Genomic DNA, 20503 nt, shown 5'->3' with positions numbered 1-20503 from the left:
TATGTTTATATATGATTATGTTTGTATGCACATATTATGCCACAGTGTATATATAGAGGCTAGAGAACTTTTGACTCTTCGTTGGCCTTGGACTTTGCTGAGGAAAGTCTCTTGTTTTAGTTGTTGTGGTGCGTATTTAAGGTACCTGGCTGGAAAGCTTCCAGACAGTTCTCCTGTACCCACCCCCCCCCCAGCTTGCTGTAGGAATTATAGCATTACAAATGTAAACCACATTTGGTTTTTCATTTGGGTTTTGGGAACTGGACTTGGGTTGTCAGGCTTTTGAGGCAAATGCTTACATTTGCCGAGTCATCTCCCCCAACCCAAACCCAGGAATTATGCACGCCAAACTAGCACTCTAGCACTCACACACGCCACTACTCAGCTACGCTCCCAGTCCAGAAGTCAACTTTTAGGGTCAAACCATATTTTCAAGGTGGAATATGCAGTAATGTGGACAGTAGTTGTCTTAGTTAGGGTTTCTATTATTTGATGAAACGCCATGACCAAAGCAAGTTGGGGAGGAAAGGGTTTATTTGGCTTACACTTAAGCATTGCTGTTCATCACTGAAGGAAGTCAGGAAAGGAACTCAAACAGGGCAGAATCCTGGAGACAGGAGCTGACACAGAGCTCCTGTCTTGCTCAACTCACATTCTTATAGAACCCAGGACCACTAGTCCAGGGATGGCACCACTCACCATGGGCTGGGCCCTCCCCACGGATTACTAAATGAGAAAATGCCTTACAGCTGGGTCTCATGGAGGCATTTTCTCAGCTGAGGCTCCTTCCTATAATGACTCTAGTTTGTGTCAAGTTGACACACAAAACTAGTCAGTACAGTAGGATAAGAAAATATGCTGGTGGATCTGGGGATGTGACTCAGTTGGTATAGTGGTTCCCTTGTATGTCCAAAGCCCTGGGTTTGATCCCCAGTACTTCATAAAAATTGGGCATAGGGGCTGGGAGATGGCTCAGTGGATACAGTGCTTGCCTTGTAAGTGTGAGAATATGTGTTCCAATCCTCAGCAGCATGTAAAGAGCTGGGCATGGCAGTGTGCTTTTTAATCTTAGCACTGGGTAGACAGGGACAAGAGTGTTGCTGCAGGATTTTCTACCGTAAGACAAGAAAATCTAAATTATTCCTCGGAGTCTGCTCCTTTCCATGACTCAGTTTGAGATCACAGAGGTTTCCTCTACACTCTCCATAGATGTGCTTCTGAAGTTCATCACTTAGTGTTAATTCTGTTTTTATGTCTTTACAGAGAAGCTTTATGGTGACGTTCCTTATGTAGAAGAAAGACACAGACATCGGTATGAGGTATGCCTTTCATCTGAATTGCTGAGGGATGTGGATACTTGATGCAATGAACCCCAGCAATTGTAAGTAGGCCCTTTGGGAAAAGTGTCCCTCTTTGTAATCCCTGTAGGTAAGGCTGCTAAATTTCCCTAGCATGTCTCACTTTCAGAGAGCTGTTGTGATAACAGAGTAGATAATGGCAGAGTATCACAGAACCCAAATGCAAATAAACAGACACAGCAAAAAGACTGCTTTATACCTGTAACTGGACATTTCTCTCCTGCTTGTCAATTCCTGAATAACCACACAGTGACTGAATATTAATTACAAACTGTTTGAACTATTAGCTCAGCTTATTATTAACTAGTTCTTACAACTAAATTAACCCATTTCTATTAGTCTATAATTTACCACGAGGCTCATGTCTTGTTACCTCACATCTTGCTTCCCCAGTGGCTGCTGGAATCTTCTGACTGTGCCCTTCTTCTCCTTCTATCTCTGCTTGGATTTTCTACCTGGCTCTATTCTGCCTGGCTATTGGCCAAATCAGCTTCTTTATTAACCAGTGGCAATAAAACATATTCGCAGCGTACAGAAAGACATCCCATATCATAGACCAAAACAAGCTCACCATTCCTCCTTAACCTCTGCCTCTTGTTTCTCAGGTTTGAGAAAGATAACCTTCAACAAGGAGTTTCTGGATCTTGTATGGTGGATTGTAGCTTTCAGGAACCTCTTCTGAAGCTCATATTGAACTTGAACTTGAGGCTTTGTGCCCTATGACCTAGAGGAGTTAACTGCTGAGATTGCAACAGGCAAAGCATGGCGTGTGGAACTGTGGATAGTCATTCGGGATTAGTCAGTCAGTCATGTTGTGTTTGCCTTTGAAGAATAGGAATCTCTGCTTGTTCTTTATTCAAACCAGTTTGAACACTACGGACATTTAGTAGCTCAGGTCACAGGCAAACTGGAAACATGGTACAACCAGCACTTCTGCTGACTCCATGGTTCACTTGGCCTCCCTTTTCTGTGTGTCTGGTTTGCCCAGAGTGTTCTCTCTCGTTATAAGATGGTTGCCAGCAGCAACTGAAGTAGTGTGGAACTTTTGTTCAGTCTAATTAGGTCACCTGTTTGCTTGTCTGTTAATTTTGGTTTTTTATATTTTTGGTTGTGAGCCTAGCCTTTAACTGCTGAGCCATCTCTCCAGCCCTAGTTTTGTTTTTTGAGACAGAATCTTACCGTGTAACACTGTCTGGCTTGGAACTCCTATGTAGATTAGGCTGGCCTCAGATTCACAGAGATTGACCAGTTCTGTCTCCCAGGTGTTGGGATTAAAGGCTTGTGCCACCAATCAAATTTTTGAGACATAGTTTCATGTATCCTAGGTTGGTCTTGAACTCCATATGTACTTGAGGATAACCTTGAACTCCTGATCCTCCAACTGATACCTCCCCAGTGCTAAGATAACAGGCATGTGCTACCATGCCCAGTTTTATGTAGTGGTTGGGAGTGAGCTAGCTTCATACATGTTAGGCAAGCACTCTACCAACTCATCTACTTCCCTAGCCCTAATTAGCTTAACTCAAATTACCTTTCAGTCCTTGAATTTGTACCATTGCCAGTGCCATTCTGAACAATGGTAGCTTTAAACTTGGGTTTTCACAGCCAAGAGGACTGGGTGGCTTAGTCACTGTTCTATTGCTGTGAAGAGACACCATGACCAAGGCAGCTCTTAAAAGAGAAAGCATTTAATCAGGGATTTGTTTACAGTTTCAGAGGTTTAGTTCATTATCATCATGGCGGGGAGCATGGCTTCACAAATGGAGCTGGAGCAGTAGCTGAAAGATAATCCTGATCCACAGCCAGAGGGGCAGGGAAAGAGAGAGAGGAAGGGAGGGCAGGAGGGAGGGAGGGAAGGAGACTGAGCCTGGGGTGGGCTTTCAAAACCTCAAGTCTACCCCACAGTGACACAGTTCCTCCAGCAAGGTTATACCTCCTAAGCCTTCTAAACTTTCTCAAATAGTTAATGACTAGGCATTCAAATAGATGAGCCTATGAGGGGCATTCTTATTCAAACCATCACAATGGGTTTATCATATTTGGCTTGGCCAATTGGAGTCAGCTTCTGGAATGGGACAGATAAGAATCCCAAGACCAAAGGAAAGAAGAATTTCAATTCTCAATCAAACTTGTAATTTGGGGGTCTGGGGAGATGTCTCAGGGGGTTACCTGCTTGCCTCACAAGTGTGAGGACTAGAATTTGGATTCCCAGCACCCACTTAAGTGCAGTGCAATTGTGATGGCCTGCCTGTAATCCCAGCATACAGAAGGCTAGGATCCTTGGGGCAAGCTGGGCACACTCCAGGTTCTGTAGAAAGCTTCACCTCAATAGGCTATTGAAGAAGACACCCAACATCCACCCCTGGCTTCCATGTGCAAGTACACTTGTGCACACGCACCCTTACCCATATGTACCCATGAACATTCAAACACGCTTATACACACACATACTATACACACAGACGTTTAAAAAATTAGAATTTGGGGATAGATAATGTATGTTACTTTCTTGTTGCTTTGTTAAATACAGACAAAAGAAACTTAAGGAAGGATTTAATTTGGTTCATGGTTTAAGGAGAAATAGGCCCTCATTAAAAGGAAATCATGATGGGGGAGTATAAGGTAGCTGATATCATTTTGCAGCAGTCAGAAAGGAGGGAGGGAGGAGGGAAAGAAGAGGGGAGCGAAGGAGGGAGGAATGCTGGTGCTCAGCTTATTTTCTCCTGCTTTCCTTTTTATTCAGTTCAGGGCTCCTATCTATGAGGTAGTGGTGCTTACATCAGGATGGATATTACCTTCTTAGTAACTCTTTGGAAATGCCCTCATACACATGCCCAGAAGTGTGTTTTCCCAATAATTCTAAATCCAGTTAGACTGAAAGTGAAGATTAGCCATCAGATTGTTAAGTATACTTAACTCAGGAAAGCAGCAGATACCAGTATGTCTATAAATTGTTAGTTTCGAGGTTCTGATTGAGAATATTTACAGTACCATTGTCCTTTGCTTTGAATCTTGTCTCTAAGTGATGCAGCATGGGCCTCCCAGGCTCATATGACTTGAATTAGATGTCATATCTCAAGTTCATCACGAATTTAAAATTAGATTTGGGGTGTTGAATATAGAAATTGAGTAGAGGGGTGAATGCAATGGAAACCCCCACCAACGGATGCAGACCTCTTCATAAAACTGTTCGAATTGCTCTGTAGTTCAAAAACTTGCCTTGTATTTCCAGGTAAACCCTAACCTGATCAACCAATTTGAGAAGAAAGACCTTTGTTTTGTTGGTCAGGATGTAGATGGGAAGAGGATGGAAATTATTGAACTGACAGGTAAGTGGGTTCTTTGTTTCTAGAAAGTTTCATGCTGACTTAACACCTTTTTGTCAAACACAGACTAATTTGGGATCTAGTTCATTGTCCCCTTCCCCAATTCCTTGGTCCCTTGAAATACATACAGAACTTCAGAAAGCAAGGAAAACACGTTGCCTATAATCCTTACCATTGTGGACCTGTTAGTCTGGACTTAGCATCAATAGCTGTATTTTCCCAAGTCTACCAACTGTACTACTAGTAGGCATTTTTGTCGTTTCCTCTCTCTCCATCCTGTGTTAACTCTAAGCTAAATGTTCTGCAGAAAGCAGACAGCTTGATGCCCACTTACTTTCTCCTTGCTCTTGGTGGTAATTATGGGTGTTTATTGTATGAGTGTCCCACCTCCTCTTCTGACTCTCTCTGCTGCTTGTGCTTGAAGGACAGACAACCTTGGGCCAGTCACTGAATTTCTAGACACTAATTACTGCACTTTTTCAAAAGATCAAACAAGGGGCTAGAGGTGTAGCTTAGTTGGTAGAATGCTTGCCTAGCATGTCCAAAGCCCTAGGTTTTGCCCCTAGCACAGTATAACCTAGGTAAGGTGGCACACTTGTAAAATAATCCTGGCAGGAAGAGCAGAAGTTCAAGGTTATCCTTGGATACATATTGAGGACAGCCTAGGCTACATAAAACCCTGTCTTCAAACAAACAAACAAACAAACAAAACACATAGGACTAGACTTCTGTTGAGGAAGAGCACAGAAGAGAGCCTGTAATTAAAGTCCTTGAAAAGTTTTGATTCAGGGAGATTGCTTTGATTTAAAGACCAGCTTGGGCTGATAGTGCGTTTGAGGAAGGTTTGGGTTACAGGAAATAAATAAGTAGCTCAGAAATTGTATATGACCAGGCTAGGAGACTCTGAAAGCATAGGCCCAAAAGTACATGTTTGTTACTGACAAGACATAAGGCAGCATTCTTCTCATTCAGCCCTGCAAGGACGTGGTATGCCTGAGGTCCTAGCTTGTCTCAACTCTTTCTCTTGCCCAGGAGTAATCAGTCAGTGCTCTCTCTCTCTCTCTCTCTCTCTCTCTCTCTCTCTCTCTCTCTCTCTCTCTCTCTCTCTCTCTCTCTCTCTCTCTCTCTCTCTCTCTCTCTCTCCTGTGTGTGTGCTGAACTAATACTTTTTCACATTTTCAAATGATTAAAAAATTTAAAAGGATATTTGTGTATGAGAAAATAATTATGTAATTATGTGACATTTAAGGTTCTGTGTACATAAATAGTTTTATTGGAGATTGGTGTAGGGGTAGAAGGATATGACCTTTTCCTCACTCATCATAAAGGTCACAGCTGACATTCCTGTAACAAAAGATTAATGAGAGAAAAGCAAGGGATGGGGATTTAGCTCAGTGGTAGGAGGCCCTGTGTTCAGTCCTCAACTCTGGAAGAAAATAAATAAAAGAGAAAAGTGGGTTCTGTTAGCTTTTCTGTTATTGTGATATTCCATTGTGACCAAAAGCAACTCGCATCTTTCAGGATATGTATAGTCCATCATCAAGGGAAGCTGAGGCAGGAGCTTGAAGGAAAACCACAGAGGAATACTGCTAATTGGCTTGCTCCCAGACTCACATCCAGCTAGCTTCCTTATACAGCCCAGGACCTCCTGCCTAGGGATGGTATGGCCCACAATAGGCTGTGCACCCCTACATCAACTAGTAGTCAAGAAAATATTCCACAGATATGACCATAAGCTAATCTGATGGAGGCAGCTCTTCAACTCTTCCCAGATGTGTTAAGTTGACAACTAAGATTAGCTATATAAATCTACCCCTTGTCAATGTGACTTTTATTTTTTATTTATTTATTTTTTTTGGATTTCAAGTGACATTTATTCATGGGGAAACAGAGATGGGGATAGAGTTGAGGGGAATCTCCAGACGAAACAAATAACACCAACAGTTGCTCAGTGCAGAAAAGAATGCCCTTATAGTCACCTTGTTAATAGAGGACTCTGGTAGGGAACTGGTTAGCAAAGTAGGTGAGGCCAGATGTGAGAGTCAAGGTAGTGACTGTTGGGAAAAATATGACCTCACAATTCCCACTGTGTAAACACATGAATTAGCTTCTATTAAGGTACAGGTTCTGATTCCTGATGTCTGAGATAGTGCACAAGGTTTTTCTCTTTGTACCAATATCTCAGGTGATGGGCTAGAACAAGACTATAAAACACATCTGAGCAGCAAGATTATATATCTGTGTTATCTAGTTTTGTAGTCACTAGACACATGTGACTGTTGAATAATTAATATTTGATTGGTTAAATTTGAAACAGAAGGCTATGAAGTAGATAGCTCACCATACAGATCTAGGTAAAAATAACTGAATGATCTTATTGGTAATGTTCTATACTAAAATGATTGTACTCTCATTCTGGAATAAAAACAATAGACATCAACATGATGTTGCCCTGTTTAATGTATTGGATTTTGATAGAAAAAGTAAATTACATATTGATTGTGTATTATTGTGAAGCATTCTATCCCTCTGAAGGACAGTCTAGCTATTTAATTCAAATAGAAAGTCCAGCAACAGAGAAAGTCAAGAGAGAGAAACAGGAAGAATATGAATGGGATGGGAGTATGAAAATGACTCTAATAAAATTAATCATAATTATTTACATTTAATTTTCACATTTTTAAGTATGGGTTAAGAAAGTTAGAATTACTTATCCTGCTTTTATTATCTTTCTACCAGGTTTTACCACCCTGGACCTAGTCTCCCTACCATGGTTAATTTGCCCATTGCCCTTTCAGTACTATAGACGTTTCTATCCTGGCTTTCCCTCCTCATAATGACTTCCTAGATATTAATATTATTCACCTAGTTCATCAGAAAGCGATGCTTCACCTGCAACAGAGGTTGTTAACCTTGGAATTAGCAGAGAAGTTAGGGACCTAACCATAATTGGTTCTAATGTAAATAGAGGTAGACTTGATGTGTATTAAATGTACTAAAAAAAAGAATGTAGAGGTAATCTAATGCTTATTTTGTAAATAGTTAAACTAGAGATCAGAGATGGGATATTTAGTTCAGATAATAAAATAATCCATGTTTCTTCATCTCCATCATGCTCACTCTCTCTTTTGTACCTTGTGTGAGTATCATTCATGTGTGTCCACTATAGTATTTCTTCAATTACATTTGTATTTGAATTAAACACTAGGAAGAAAGGATATATGTAGGCAGTCTGGAGAAATGAAAAAAGACCTCCTTCTAGAAAAAGGATGCTCTGACATATATGTGGAAAACCAAGATTTAAGATAAATGCATTGTGTTAAAACAAAATGGTGTCTAAAATCCATATATGAGAGAGTACATGCCATGTTTCTCTTTTTGTGACTGGGTTACCTCACTCAGGATGGTTTCTTCTAGTGTCATCCATTTGCCTGCGAATCTCAGGATTCCGTTGTTTTTTTTTCTGCTGAATAGTACTCCATTGTGTAAATGTGACTTTTAAACCACAACTTTTCCTTCTCATTCTCAAGATCTCATGTTGGTCTCACAATATATGTCAAATTTTTAAAGTCTCAAAATCTTATAAATTTTTAATGCTTTAAAAGTTCAGTATCTCTTTAAAAGTTCAAAGGTGATTAACTATGGGCTTTTGTAAAATTAAAAACAAACTAGCAAACAAACAAACGAGTTATATACTTTCTTATCTGAAGAAAGAAGAACCCCGACACAGGTACAATCAGATCAAAGAAAAACCAAAATCTTAACAGTGTAAAAAACTCCATGTCCACAGGCTGGAATTCATTCATGATCTTCTGAGCTCTAAAAGGTTTGGGCAGTCCCACTTCTCTTCTTTGCCACCAACAGCACACAGTTTGTGTTATAGGTTCAGGTTGGCTTCATTCCACACCTGCTGCCGTCCTTGAATGTTATTCCAAAGTTCTGGAATCCTCCATAGCCTGGGGTCTGCACTGCAGCTGGGGCTTCACCTTCATCAGTGGCCTTCCCCAGCTTCTCTTCTGGGATTCTAACTGCCACACGGCGTCAAGCCTCATCTCTCCATGAACCTTTCAGTTCTTCAGCTTTCATGCTGCCAAAACCAGTAGCACTGCCAGGTGGTGGTGGTGTACATCTTTAATCCCAGGACTGGTGAGGCAGAGGCTGGTGGATCTCTGTGAGTTCAAGGCCAACCTTATTTGCAGAGTTAGTTCCAGGTCAGCTAGGCCTACACAGAGAAATCCTGTCTCAAAAAAACAAAAACTCCCCCCCAAAGTACCATGTAGGTCATTCTTACATATTAATAAGGTAGACACTGACCTAAGTGAGAGAAAAGGGTTTATTTCATCTTATACGTTACAGTCCATCACCAAGGCACGCTAAGACAAGAATGCAAAGCAGTTGTTTGAAGCAAAACCCATGGAGAAATGCTGCTTGCTGGCTTGCTACCAAGCTTGCATCCAGGTACCTTTCTTATATAGCTCAAGCCTACCTGCCCAGGGCTGGTGCTGCCCACAGTGAGCTGGGGCCTCCTGCATCAGTTATCTATCAAGAACATGGTGGCCCACAGACGTGACCACAGGCCTCGCTGGTAGAGGCAATTCTTCAGCTTTCTCCTTCCAGGTGTGCCAGGTTGACAAGATTAGCCATCACAAAGCATAACAAGTCTATTTAGTTATTTTCCTGTGACACCAGGGTCTTCAGAAATGAAGACTAAAAGACCCAGGGAAAACTCCTTATTGTTAGCTTTGAAGAGGAATAGGCAGTCTTCTGGAAATGTGATAAGGTGTGATAGACTGAGGGACCAGCAAGCTTGTTCAGATTGTTCTTGGCCTCTCTCTGCCGCATCCTTCCCTCATAGATGCAGAGCACAGTCCCTCTGGAATGAGGGTCTTTCCCCCCTGTTGGTTTTGTTTTTATTTTTTCTGAGACAGTCTCATTTATTCCAGGCTTGTCTTCTTCAACCTGGCTGAGTCTTGCCTTGAACTCCTGATGTCCTTGGCTCCACCTCCAGATGCTGTGATCCCAGATGTGGGCTGCCATGCCTGGCAGGAATGAGGGTATTATGTTCTACTTCCAGGCGTGGTAATTCCAAGAGTTTATGGTAGCCCTCACACAAAAAGGCAGGGATAGTCAGAGTGCCCTTGCTTCTGACAATGCTTTTTGTGTTGCAGTAAGAGAGATGCATAGTTAGGAAAGAGACTTCATGGCTTGCAATGCTTAAAATATTTATTATTCAGTCCTTTACAGAAATACTTGCAATCCCCAGTCGAGACCCATGGGTATACACTTCATTTGACGAATTTGAACACTTGAGAAATTTCTTCTTGATCTGTTTGTCTGGATGGTCTCTTGGCATGTTCATTTTATGTCAAACTAAACTTCAGTGCTCTCCAAACTCTTCCTCAAGATGATTTACATTAATGCACCATCAGTCTCCTCTCCTGGGAGTTTCTTACCCTCTCTGCCATTGACATTTGGAGCAAGATCACTCTTTGTTGTAGGGCTGTCCTATGTGCTGTGTTGGTATTTGCCAGCATCCCTGGCCTCTGGTCAATGGATACTAGTAGAAGACCTGCTTCCCCCTACTCCTTAGTTGTAGTGTTTCAATACCATCTTTACAGCATTGGGGAAAGGTCTGTCTTCCTGGCAGAGCGTTTGTCCAGAATGAACAAGGTCCTGGGCTCAATTTACAGTACCTGTATGTCAGGTGTGATGGTGCATGCGTGTAACTCCGGCACTTGGAAGGTAGACGAAAGAGTATCTGCAGTTCAAGGTCACCCTTAGGCTCATTGATGTCTACTTGGGCTACAAAAGACCTTGTCTGAAAAACCAAACCAAGCCCAAACCAACCAGACAATCAATCAGTCAAACAAAAATCCATCTGTAGACTCTGGCAAATCAAGAACCACCACCTACCTTATTAAGAACCATTCTCCTAGATCACCAACTTGATATTGAACTACTAAGCTCTTCCTTCCCCTTCACACCCCAACTTGTAATCACTTGTCAAGTGCCACAGAGTCTACTAGTGCAGAGAAAGTGTTTGAGATTTCCCTTCTAGTCCCTGCCACCTTAGCCTCACTGCATGATGGCTTCAAGTTGGACTTGTCCTCAAATTCCTCTCTGCCTCTAGGTTCTCCCATGTCTAGTACTTCCTAAACAGGACACACAGGGCTCTGGCTTTGCAGTCCAACTATGCTAAGTTGTTGGAGAAACCACTCTAATTTGTTGAATGTGAAGTATGTGTTGGGTACTCCAAAATGGTAGCCTGAACTGGGTGGGTATGGTGATGCATGCTTGTAATTCCAGAATTTGGGAGGTCAAGCAGGAGGATCACTTTATGTTTGAAGCCTGTGTTATGTAGTGGGCTCCAGGCCAGCCAGGGCTACATGAGGAGACCATATTGATAAACAAATTAATAGCCAGGAATGGTAGCTCATATCTTTAATCCCAGCACTCAGGAGGCAAAGGCAGCTGGATCTCTGAGTTCAAGGCCAGCCTAGTTTACATAGTGAGTTTCAGGACAGCCAGGGTGACACAGAGAGATCCTGTCTCAAACAAATAAAAAACCCACAAATACAAAAAGTGAAATGTTTGAATGATGTTGGAGAACCTGTTTTTTTAACTTATTTGCTTTAGACTTCCAGACTCTCTTTACAACTTGGCATTTTTTTCTCTATCTCAGCCCATGTCATAATTCTCTGCTTTAAATGCTCATTTCTGTCTTTTCCCCTTTTGATGCTCCATAATCTATTTGAGTACTTCAAGAATCCCAAACAGAAGGGTGTGGGTGGGGGCAGGGAGGATGAATCCCAAACCAGGAGGAGACTTGATGTCGGAGATGGCTGCCTTGAACAAAATAGCCTCTTACCTGGACTCTGAATGAAAGCTAGGAACATTTGGCATGCTCACTAGATGCTTGATCCTAAAGTACCTGCTGGAGACTTCATATGTACTTGTGGTAGGCCTCACAAAGTGGTCGTTAGTTCTCCTTTATGGAGGAGGCTGGAGTGCAGAGAGGTTAAATAACATGTCCAGAACCATTGAGATAGGCATTGGGAGGTGAGGAGTAAACACAGGTGGTAGCCTTCTTCTGTCCACATCTTCAAGGCATTTTAGTTTTCTGTATTTCCACTGGGTCTTCTGCCTAGAGTATATTTTATGGTGGTTATTATTGTTTAATTTTTTTGAGATACAGGATATTCATTCATTAGCTCCAACAGTCCTAAAATACATTGTGTAGCCCAGTCACTAACTTGAGATAATCCTCCTGCTCCAGCTTTCCAAGTACTGGCATTACAGGTGTAAGCCACCCTGTCTGGTTACTGTGTAGAGTTTTGAATGAGAATAGTAATGGTGTGTTTCAGGGGTCATTTTGATGTTGAATTAAAGTGTGATCACTGATTGTTGTTGAAGGCTACCAGCCTCTCTTGGCTTGTGAGAAGAGAGCAGAGAATTTCTTAAACAAATAACTGTTTGTTTACTTTATTCAAGTACTTATTTTCTTTTCATTCTCCTGCTTCTCTTATTGTCAGCAAATACCGAGAGGCCACTTTCTTCACAGAGATTTAGATTCCCATTGACGCCTTCAGATTTAATGAAGGCTGGGAAGGAAATGAGAGCTGCTGTAAAAACCTTGCAGTTTTTAAAAGCTGACTGCAAGGGAATTCATTTTATGAAGGAGAATTATTCCCCAGAAGATTTTGATCTTAAGTACCCTTTAGAAGCACATCCACGAGTCTCTACTGTCCCTTAAGGATTCTGAGAGGAACAAGGCTTGAGATTTGTAGAATGTCAAAATCTGCTTAAAAGCGATTAAGAGCATTATTATTAAAGGTACTTTGTTTGACTGATAGGGCATTATCAAAATAAAACCTCTTTCATCATTCTTCATATCCACACAGAGAATTTGTTTGGATAAAATGATTCTGAGCAATGATCCCTTCATTTAAATAGTCTGTCCCTGGCTATGACATGATCTCTGTCACATTATCTCTCTGTAGTTCTGCAGAAACAGAAGTACTGTCTTTTTTCTTTCTAAGACATCCCTAGATATTATGCTATAATGTTTAATGTGTTTTACTTTAACGCTATATTGCTTAATTTCTTCTCTAAGTGTGGATGACTATTCTTTGTTTTTAAAATAAGATAAATTTTTGTTTATTATGTTTTTTAACTTATTACATTTATTTACTTATTTGTGGGGGTGGGGGTGAAGGGAAAGCCTCATGCTGTGATTTGTGTATGAAAGTTAGAAGATAGTTTTTGATTCTTTCCTTCCACTACATGGGCCTCAGGGATGGAATTCAGGTTTGGTGGAGGCAAGTGGTTTTACCTGCTGAGCCATTTTCTAATGCCCTTGGTTTTTTATTTTATTCTGTTTTTGTTTTTCTGAGACAGAATCTTACTATGTAGCTGAGGCTAGCCTGGAACGTACAGTGTAGGTTAGGTTGTCTTCAAAGTTGTGGCGATCTTCCTGTCTCTGCCTCCTGAACGCTGGCATTACAGGCTTATACCACTATATATAACTGTTCTAGTTTGCTTTCTTTTGTTGTAAATACTATGACCAAAAGCATTGCTGAAGAAAGGGTTTATTTTGGCGTATATTTCCAGGTCACAGTTCATCATTGAGGGAAATCAAGGCAGGAACTGAAGCAGAAACCATGGAGGAACACTACTTACTGGCTTACTTTCTAGATCATGTTCTTTTTTCTTATACAACCCGGATCCATTTACCTAGGGATGGTACCACTCACAGTGGGCAGGCCCTCCTTATCAGTCAAGATAATCTCTTAAAGGACATGGTCATAGGCCAGTGTGATCAAGGCAATTCTTCCCTTGAGGTTACCCTTTCTCAGGTGGCTCTAGGTTCTATTGCATTGACAATGAAAACTAATGAGGACACTGAAATTTGTTTTGCTTTGAGACAGGCCCTCCTGTAGCCGATGATGGCCTTGAACTTGAAGTGTAGCTAAAGATGACCTTGAACTCATGATCTTCCTGCCTCCACCTCTGGGGTTATACCCCTGCAACAGCATACTAAGCTCTTTTCTTCTTTTTTTGAGGGAGAAGGTATCACTCCCTGTGCTAAGTTTTCATAGGTGAGTAGCTGTGCAATTCAAGGTGGTTTCTGCTTACATATAGAGTATTCCTCCACTGGATTTTTCTGAGGTCAGACCTGTCTAGGAGAATTTGCTCCAATGAAGAAACCAGCTTGCTATACCAGCTATTGAATGCTCAATTAATGTGTGTGTATGTGTGTATGGCCATGAGATGGGGGTCTCTCAACGAACTGGAAACTCCCCACTTTCTGCTAGGCTGGCTGGCCAGGAAGCCCCCCAAATCCTCCTGTCTTTACCCTCCTATTCTGGGATTATAGGCATGGGGCAGTGGTGCCTAACTCTTGCATGGATGCTTGGGATTTGAAATCAGGTTCACATGCTTGCTTAGAAAATGATTTTATCCATTATGCCATTTCCCCAGCCTCAGGTTGGGGGGGGGTAGCTTGAAGTCTAGGGATACCATGGAAATTGAGCCAACAATGAAAGGCCTTCCAGAAGCAGGCTAGGGCTAGGGATGTAGGTAAGTTGGTAAAATGCTTGAAGTTCTGGATTCAATCTCCATCACTGAATAAGCCTGGTGTAGTGGCACACATCTATAATCCTAGCACTTAGCAGATAGAGGTTGGAATATCAAAAGCTCAAGATCATTCTCAGCTACAGAGCACTTCAAGGGTAGCCTGGGCTACATGTCACCCTATCTCAAAAGAAAACAGACAAGTGGGCTGATGTTCAAGGAGACTTCATCTTAGCACTCAAAAGCTCTTGCTTCACTTTCTTTGTCTAACACCATTGCCACCACCTCAAAAACAATTTCCAGGTTTCTAATTAAGTGAAATGTACTTTGCAATTTATAATTTTATTCAAAAACTGAATCTTGAAAATAACTCTGTTGGCAAGTTAAATAATCACCTTGGTGCTTAGTGTTGGTTGGTATTCAATTATATGGCAGCCTTTATAGCAGTTTTCATGCCTGTTTGATTCAAGCACTTCATCCTTGCTTTCATTTCAGGGCATCCATATTTCATCGGTGTCCAGTTCCATCCTGAGTTTTCTTCTAGGCCGATGAAGCCTTCCCCTCCATACCTGGGACTCTTACTTGCAGCAACTGGCAATCTGAATGCCCATCTGCAACACATGAGCAGATTCTCGCCCAGGTAACTAACTATCTTAATGCTCCTAGCATTGGACCAAGATGCATGGTTACTAACATCTTAGCGTTTACACAACATTTAGTATCATTATGAAATTTAAGTTTTGAAAAAAGTATGTATTTATTTTTTCTGCATTCTATCTTTAGTATCATGGCTAAAGTCTTTCCTGTGGAAAGATCTTATAAATCATAACCCCAGTGTTTTTTTCTAGCACTTTCATAGTTATATCCAACAGTGTATCTGGACTTTATTTTTAGTTAAGAGTATCAGATCTGATTTTTCATGTCTTCCTTGAAAGTTAAGTAAATTGTTTGTTTTTATTTAATTTCTGTTTAGTTCAATGGATGACCATTTATACCTAAAGTTTTGCTGTTCTTTTCATTATCATAGTATTAATGGAAATTGAGACTATCTACCTTAGGAAAATTATCATTTAAAATTTTAAAGACGTATTTTGCTGGTTGTAGTGATGTATACCCGTATTTCAGTATTTGAGAGGCTGAAGCAGGAGGATCATGGATTCCAGGCCAACTTGGTATACATAGAGAGACATCATGTCTTTTGTTTTTGTTTTTAGAGACCAGGTCTCACATAGCCCAAGCTGTTCTTGAACTTTCTATGTAGCCAAAAATGAACTCTGGATCCTCCTCCTCTAACTTCCAAGTGCTGGGATTACAGATATGTGTCACTACATTTAGCTGCCCTGAGTATGGAACCCAGAGATTCATGTATGCTAGGCAAGTACCCTTACTTACTGAACGTCATCTCCTCCCTAAAAGAAACAAAAAAGAGCCAACCAACCAAACAAACAAAAGACAGGAGAGGAGGGAAGGTATTGCTGTTCTAATTTCCCAGATTAACAGCACAGTAATTATTAAGATCAAGGTAGTGACCTAGATTTCATTACATTTAAATAATAGTTTGGGTAGAATTTATATCTGTACTTGTTCTCCTCTGAGAATATTGTATGCATTATGTGTAGAGAGTTTAGATGTGGAAGAAACTACTTAGAATATTCCAGACTTAGGAAGAGTGATTGACTGTCACAGTAATGCTGCATGATGCTTGAACTATCACCCTTGAAAACAACCATTGAAGGACTGCAGTTCAAATCAGGGAGCATTGGTACAAAGGATGTCTTTGAGCTTGTGTTACACAAGCCTTCTTATAATGGTATTGTTGTTCAGAGAAGCTCACAGCTCTAGTGCTTCGCTTTTCTGTGGGTTCATCTGGGAACAGTTTTACATGACTTACATGCCTGCTGCCTTGCCAAATTAACAATTACTCTTTGCTGTCTTTAACCATGGTAGTGGCTTTCCAACTGTGTCTGAGGGCTACCATAAGGAGCAGGATAAGGTTCTGCAGATTGTTCCCTGCTTCAGATGTGGTCTCCAAATTGCCTGGCTGTATGCTATTGTTCTGCACAAGAGATTTCATATTATGAAAACATTCCTGGGTCCTCAGGCTGCACAGTTTATGTTGCAGATTGAAAATTTCAATGGCAAATTCCAAATCACATGTGTGCTATGACATTTTATGGCTACCTTACGTTCTCTATTATTCCAGATTTTCATGTAGGAAAGGAGGTGACAGTGGAGCGAGTTAGTTGGCTGAGAGAAATTATACACTGATAAGTATCTGGCTATTTGCAAGCTTCAGCTAACAAGTGGATGTGTGTGGTTTCGGTAGTCTGGCTGTCCTACCCACCTGCTGTGTGAGGCCTATTGATCTCTGCATGGAGGCTGGCATTTCTGAGCAAAGCCCCTCCATAGTTGAGCACTTGCCTGAAACAGCTGAGCCAGATACAGTCTTGGGGGGAAGAAAAGCCTTATTAATGGAGCCCACTGAAATTTCAGCCAACCTGTAATCCTCCAAGGTCATGCATCAATCGCAAGTTGGTGCCTTCCTTATGTCTGCCTGGTTACCAGGCACACAGTTGGTTCTCCACTAAAGTGGTAATTGCAGGCAGCAGAGGAGGGTGGTCTAAATCTGATATATTGCAGGGATCTCAATAAAGAATGGTGATTATTGGCAGGTGTGTTTGCACATGTGTGTAGTCCTAGCACTCCAGAGACTAGAAAATTACCGTAAATCCAGTGCTGGTCTGGTCTACACTGTTGGATCTAAGCCAGCCAGGGTTACATATCAAGACTCTGCTTCAATAAAGTAAAATAACCCAAAAAGTCTAGGAAATGTAGCTCAGTTGGAGAATGTTTGCCTAGCATGTATGAACCCTGAGGTTTGAGCACCTAGCACCACATTGTACCACATGATGATGCATGCCTTAATCTCAGCACTTTGGAAGTGGAATAAAAAAGATCTGAAGTTCAAGGTCATCAAGGCTAGCCTGGGCTATGCGAAACCTTGCTTAAACAAATAAACAAACAAACAAACTTACCCAACCCACCAAAAAAACCCCACCCCAATAAACAAATCCCCCAAACCACAAGAATGGTAACTAATCCAGTGACAGACACCAGGATTACAAAGGACTTTTTACCTCAACTACTCTCTGGCACCTCCATGGGATTGCTGAGTTTTGAAAGGCAGGTGACTGTCCTGCTGGCCACACACTGATACAAGCTGAGTTAGAGCTGTGTTTCTTTCAAACAAGATTACTACTTGTAAACAGCTTGAGCATGGACACTGAGTGAATGACTCCCTTCCCCTGAAATTGTCTCTGATGATACTCAACTGTACGGCACATGGGCAGCCTATGTCTTCAAGGCGCAGAGTGTAACAATTCTTGGCTTCAGTAAGAACACCTGAGCTGTAACCTCTGCATTCTGCCCTGTGGAGAATATTTATCATCGAGCACTTGGGAGTTGTAGTAAGAATATTGTTTAGGGATTTAGAGCTGGTGAGCTAAATTGTCAGCCCCTCTGTTACCTGCAGAATGGCAGCAGTTCTGAAGGCTAAATTCTCCCTAGTCTTAGGCTTACAGAAGTTGGCTCAAGGGCAGTATCATGCTAGGGTAGGATTTTTAAGGTTTTTTTAAAATTAATTGCTGAAAAGTACATGCAAAATCAGGCCAGAGAGATGTCTTAGTGAGTAAAGGTAGTTGCTGCCTAGCCTGGCAATCTTGAGTTTGGTTCCCAGGACCCACCTGGTGGAAGGAGAGAACTGACTCCCACAAGATGTCCTCTGATCTCCATAATGCACACCCCCAAATGTAATTTAAAAGCACATGCAGCTGGGCATGGTGGTACATGTTTTTAGTCCAAGCATTCAGGAAGCAGAGAAAGGCACAACTCTGAGTTTGAAGCTTAGCCTTGTCTACTATTGAGTTCAGGTCAACTAGGACTACACAGTGAGACCCTACCCCTAACCCCCCCCAAAAAAAAGAAAGGGAGGAGGAGGTAGAAGAGGAGGAGTAGCAGCTGCCACCACAGCCAAGTGTGATGGTTCACACCTATTATTCTAACACTTGGGGCGTTCAGGTATGTGAGTCACTATGGGTTTATGCCAACCTGAGCTACAGATTGAAACCTTATTTCAAAATACAAAATACAAAACAATAACAGCAACAAAAATAAACTAAGAACCTTGTTTTGATAGTCCCACCTAAGAATACCCACATGTTCAGTAATTCTTGAGTTAAAATCAGAATATGATTGTATTCACAGATAATATTTATGACAGTGACACAGTGGGCATGCACACAGTGATCAGTCATGGACAAGATGTAAGCAAGTTTGGAGAAGTCCATTTCTAGGTTTTCTGTGCTCCCTTACTCCCTTTAGTGATATCAAGTGCACCTTCATCCCAGCACTGATCTGTGTGTGTGTGTGTGTGTGTGTGTGTGTGTTTTGTTTCTGTACTAAGAACTTCAAGTGAGACTTGGAGTTGAGGGATTTTTACTAAGGGCTGGTCACACACATGCTCTCTGCCTACCATCCATCAAAATTCCAGATGTCTGGAAGGAAAGCAGTAGTCATTATAAATCACATTGTACAGATAATGTATACTGAGAAAAGTGATCTGATTTAAGTTAGTAGTGGAGAATTCATTCTGAAAGCCATCAGCTACAGTCTGACCCTACAAGCCTTTTGAAAGATGTCAGATTAATTCTTTTTGGATAAGTACAATTAATCAATTTTTAGAGTAAATAAGTCTAATGGGAAATTATAATCCATTCAATGAGTAATTGTAATCTTTGGCACTATGTCTCCTGTGTCTAAATATAATCTGTCCCATTTATAAGAGGTAAACACAAGGATTGGAGAGATGGCTTAGCCATTGAAAATTCCTACAGCTCTTCCAGGGGACCTTACTTGGGTTCCCAGCATCTACATCTGGCAACTCAAAGCCACCTATGCCTCCAGCTCCAAGGAATCTACCACCTTCTTCTGGCCTCCTTGCTTACTGGCACACAAGTGGTATTCACTCACACAGGCATACATATATGCATGTTTTAAAAAGGTAACCACAAGTTTGAATGCTCTTACTACTACAGTTAGAGTAGAATGAGACTGTTTCTTCTAATTATAAGAAAAATTTAGAAAACTTCGTGTCAACAGTAAGGGAACAGGAACACAGCTCTTCAGTGTTATTCTCAGTAGCTTCAGGATTTTCACTAGACTTTCAGGGACCTTGATTCATGCCAAACTGGGGTTTGTGACTTGGACACTGAAGAGAATTTCAGGACTAGCCGGTATAATGAAGTAGAGTTGAAGATTTTATTGAAGATATTTTAATATAGATGATTAAGAAAAAAGAGGTGCTCAGAATAAAATACTACATGGTAAGAACATAGTGTGGGGTTCTCTGAGACTCTCAGAAAGTATGACATACTCAAGTTGAGTACAGGCTCTTCAAGGGCTAATCACAATGATGTGTCTTACAATGAACCATATATACATCTCAAAGGGTTGCTTAGAAATATTTTTCCCTTTTTCTTTTTTATTTGATAAGAGATATCTGAGATGGCTCTGGAGATGCCTTGGATGGCATTACAGTCTGGTAAGGAGAAGCCATGTGCCACTGGGATTGCATTAAGGGGTTTAGTATGTGTCTTTTCCTGATAAATGGAGTTTTGGATGAAATTCCTAGAAAATATTTTCTAGCTAGAAAGGGGAAAAGGCTTTTTTCAGATTTTCTTTATTTTTATCTTTTGTGTATGGGATGTTTTGCCTGCATGTATATCTGCATACCATGTGCATGCAGTCCCTACTGGGGTAAGAAGAGGGCGTCAGATCTTTTGGAACTGGAGTTGCAGACTGATGTGAGTCACCATATAGGTGCTGCGAATCAAACATGGATCCTCTGGAAGATCCAGCTCTCCAGCCCCCAAAGGGCCTTTAAGTAGCTAGCAACTAATTGTTCTGGAATTCTCAATTCTCCATTGGCAAGAGACTTTATTGAATTTCAGGGTGAGGAGCTCCCTTTTGTTTCTCATGTCCCCAAAATTTGTCAGTCTTTCTATCCTACTGTATGTGTACTAAGTAGAATATGCTGAGGTGCTTGTAATGGGGAGTTTTTTAGTCTGTAGAAACAATGCATCTATATAAGCTGTGTGAGGAATTCCTCTGGGGATGGTTCTGGTGCCTTGCTTATGTTAAGCGTATAGTTGTACACTGAACGCACACCTTAGCCTCAGCCTGAGAACT

The 20503-nt window shown here is 41.3% G+C and overlaps 1 protein-coding gene across 6 annotated transcripts in view; it reads left to right on the top strand.

Moving 5' to 3' along the window:
- The window catches only part of Ctps2 (CTP synthase 2), a 122745-nt gene that overhangs the window by 87163 nt on the left and 15079 nt on the right, over positions 1–20503 (top strand). For all 6 annotated transcript variants that reach the window (XM_040744083.1, XM_005074265.4, XM_040744084.1 and 3 more), the window contains 3 exons: positions 1264–1319; positions 4591–4687; positions 14753–14897. In XM_040744083.1, the coding sequence (XP_040600017.1) occupies positions 1264–1319; positions 4591–4687; positions 14753–14897 (298 nt within the window). The remainder of the gene's footprint in view (positions 1–1263; positions 1320–4590; positions 4688–14752; positions 14898–20503) is intronic.

This window comes from Mesocricetus auratus, unplaced genomic scaffold (genome assembly GCF_017639785.1).
Source record: "Mesocricetus auratus isolate SY011 unplaced genomic scaffold, BCM_Maur_2.0 Super-Scaffold_100003, whole genome shotgun sequence".
Lineage (NCBI taxonomy): Eukaryota > Metazoa > Chordata > Mammalia > Rodentia > Cricetidae > Mesocricetus > Mesocricetus auratus.
This window is presented reverse-complemented; position numbering and strand designations above follow the sequence as displayed.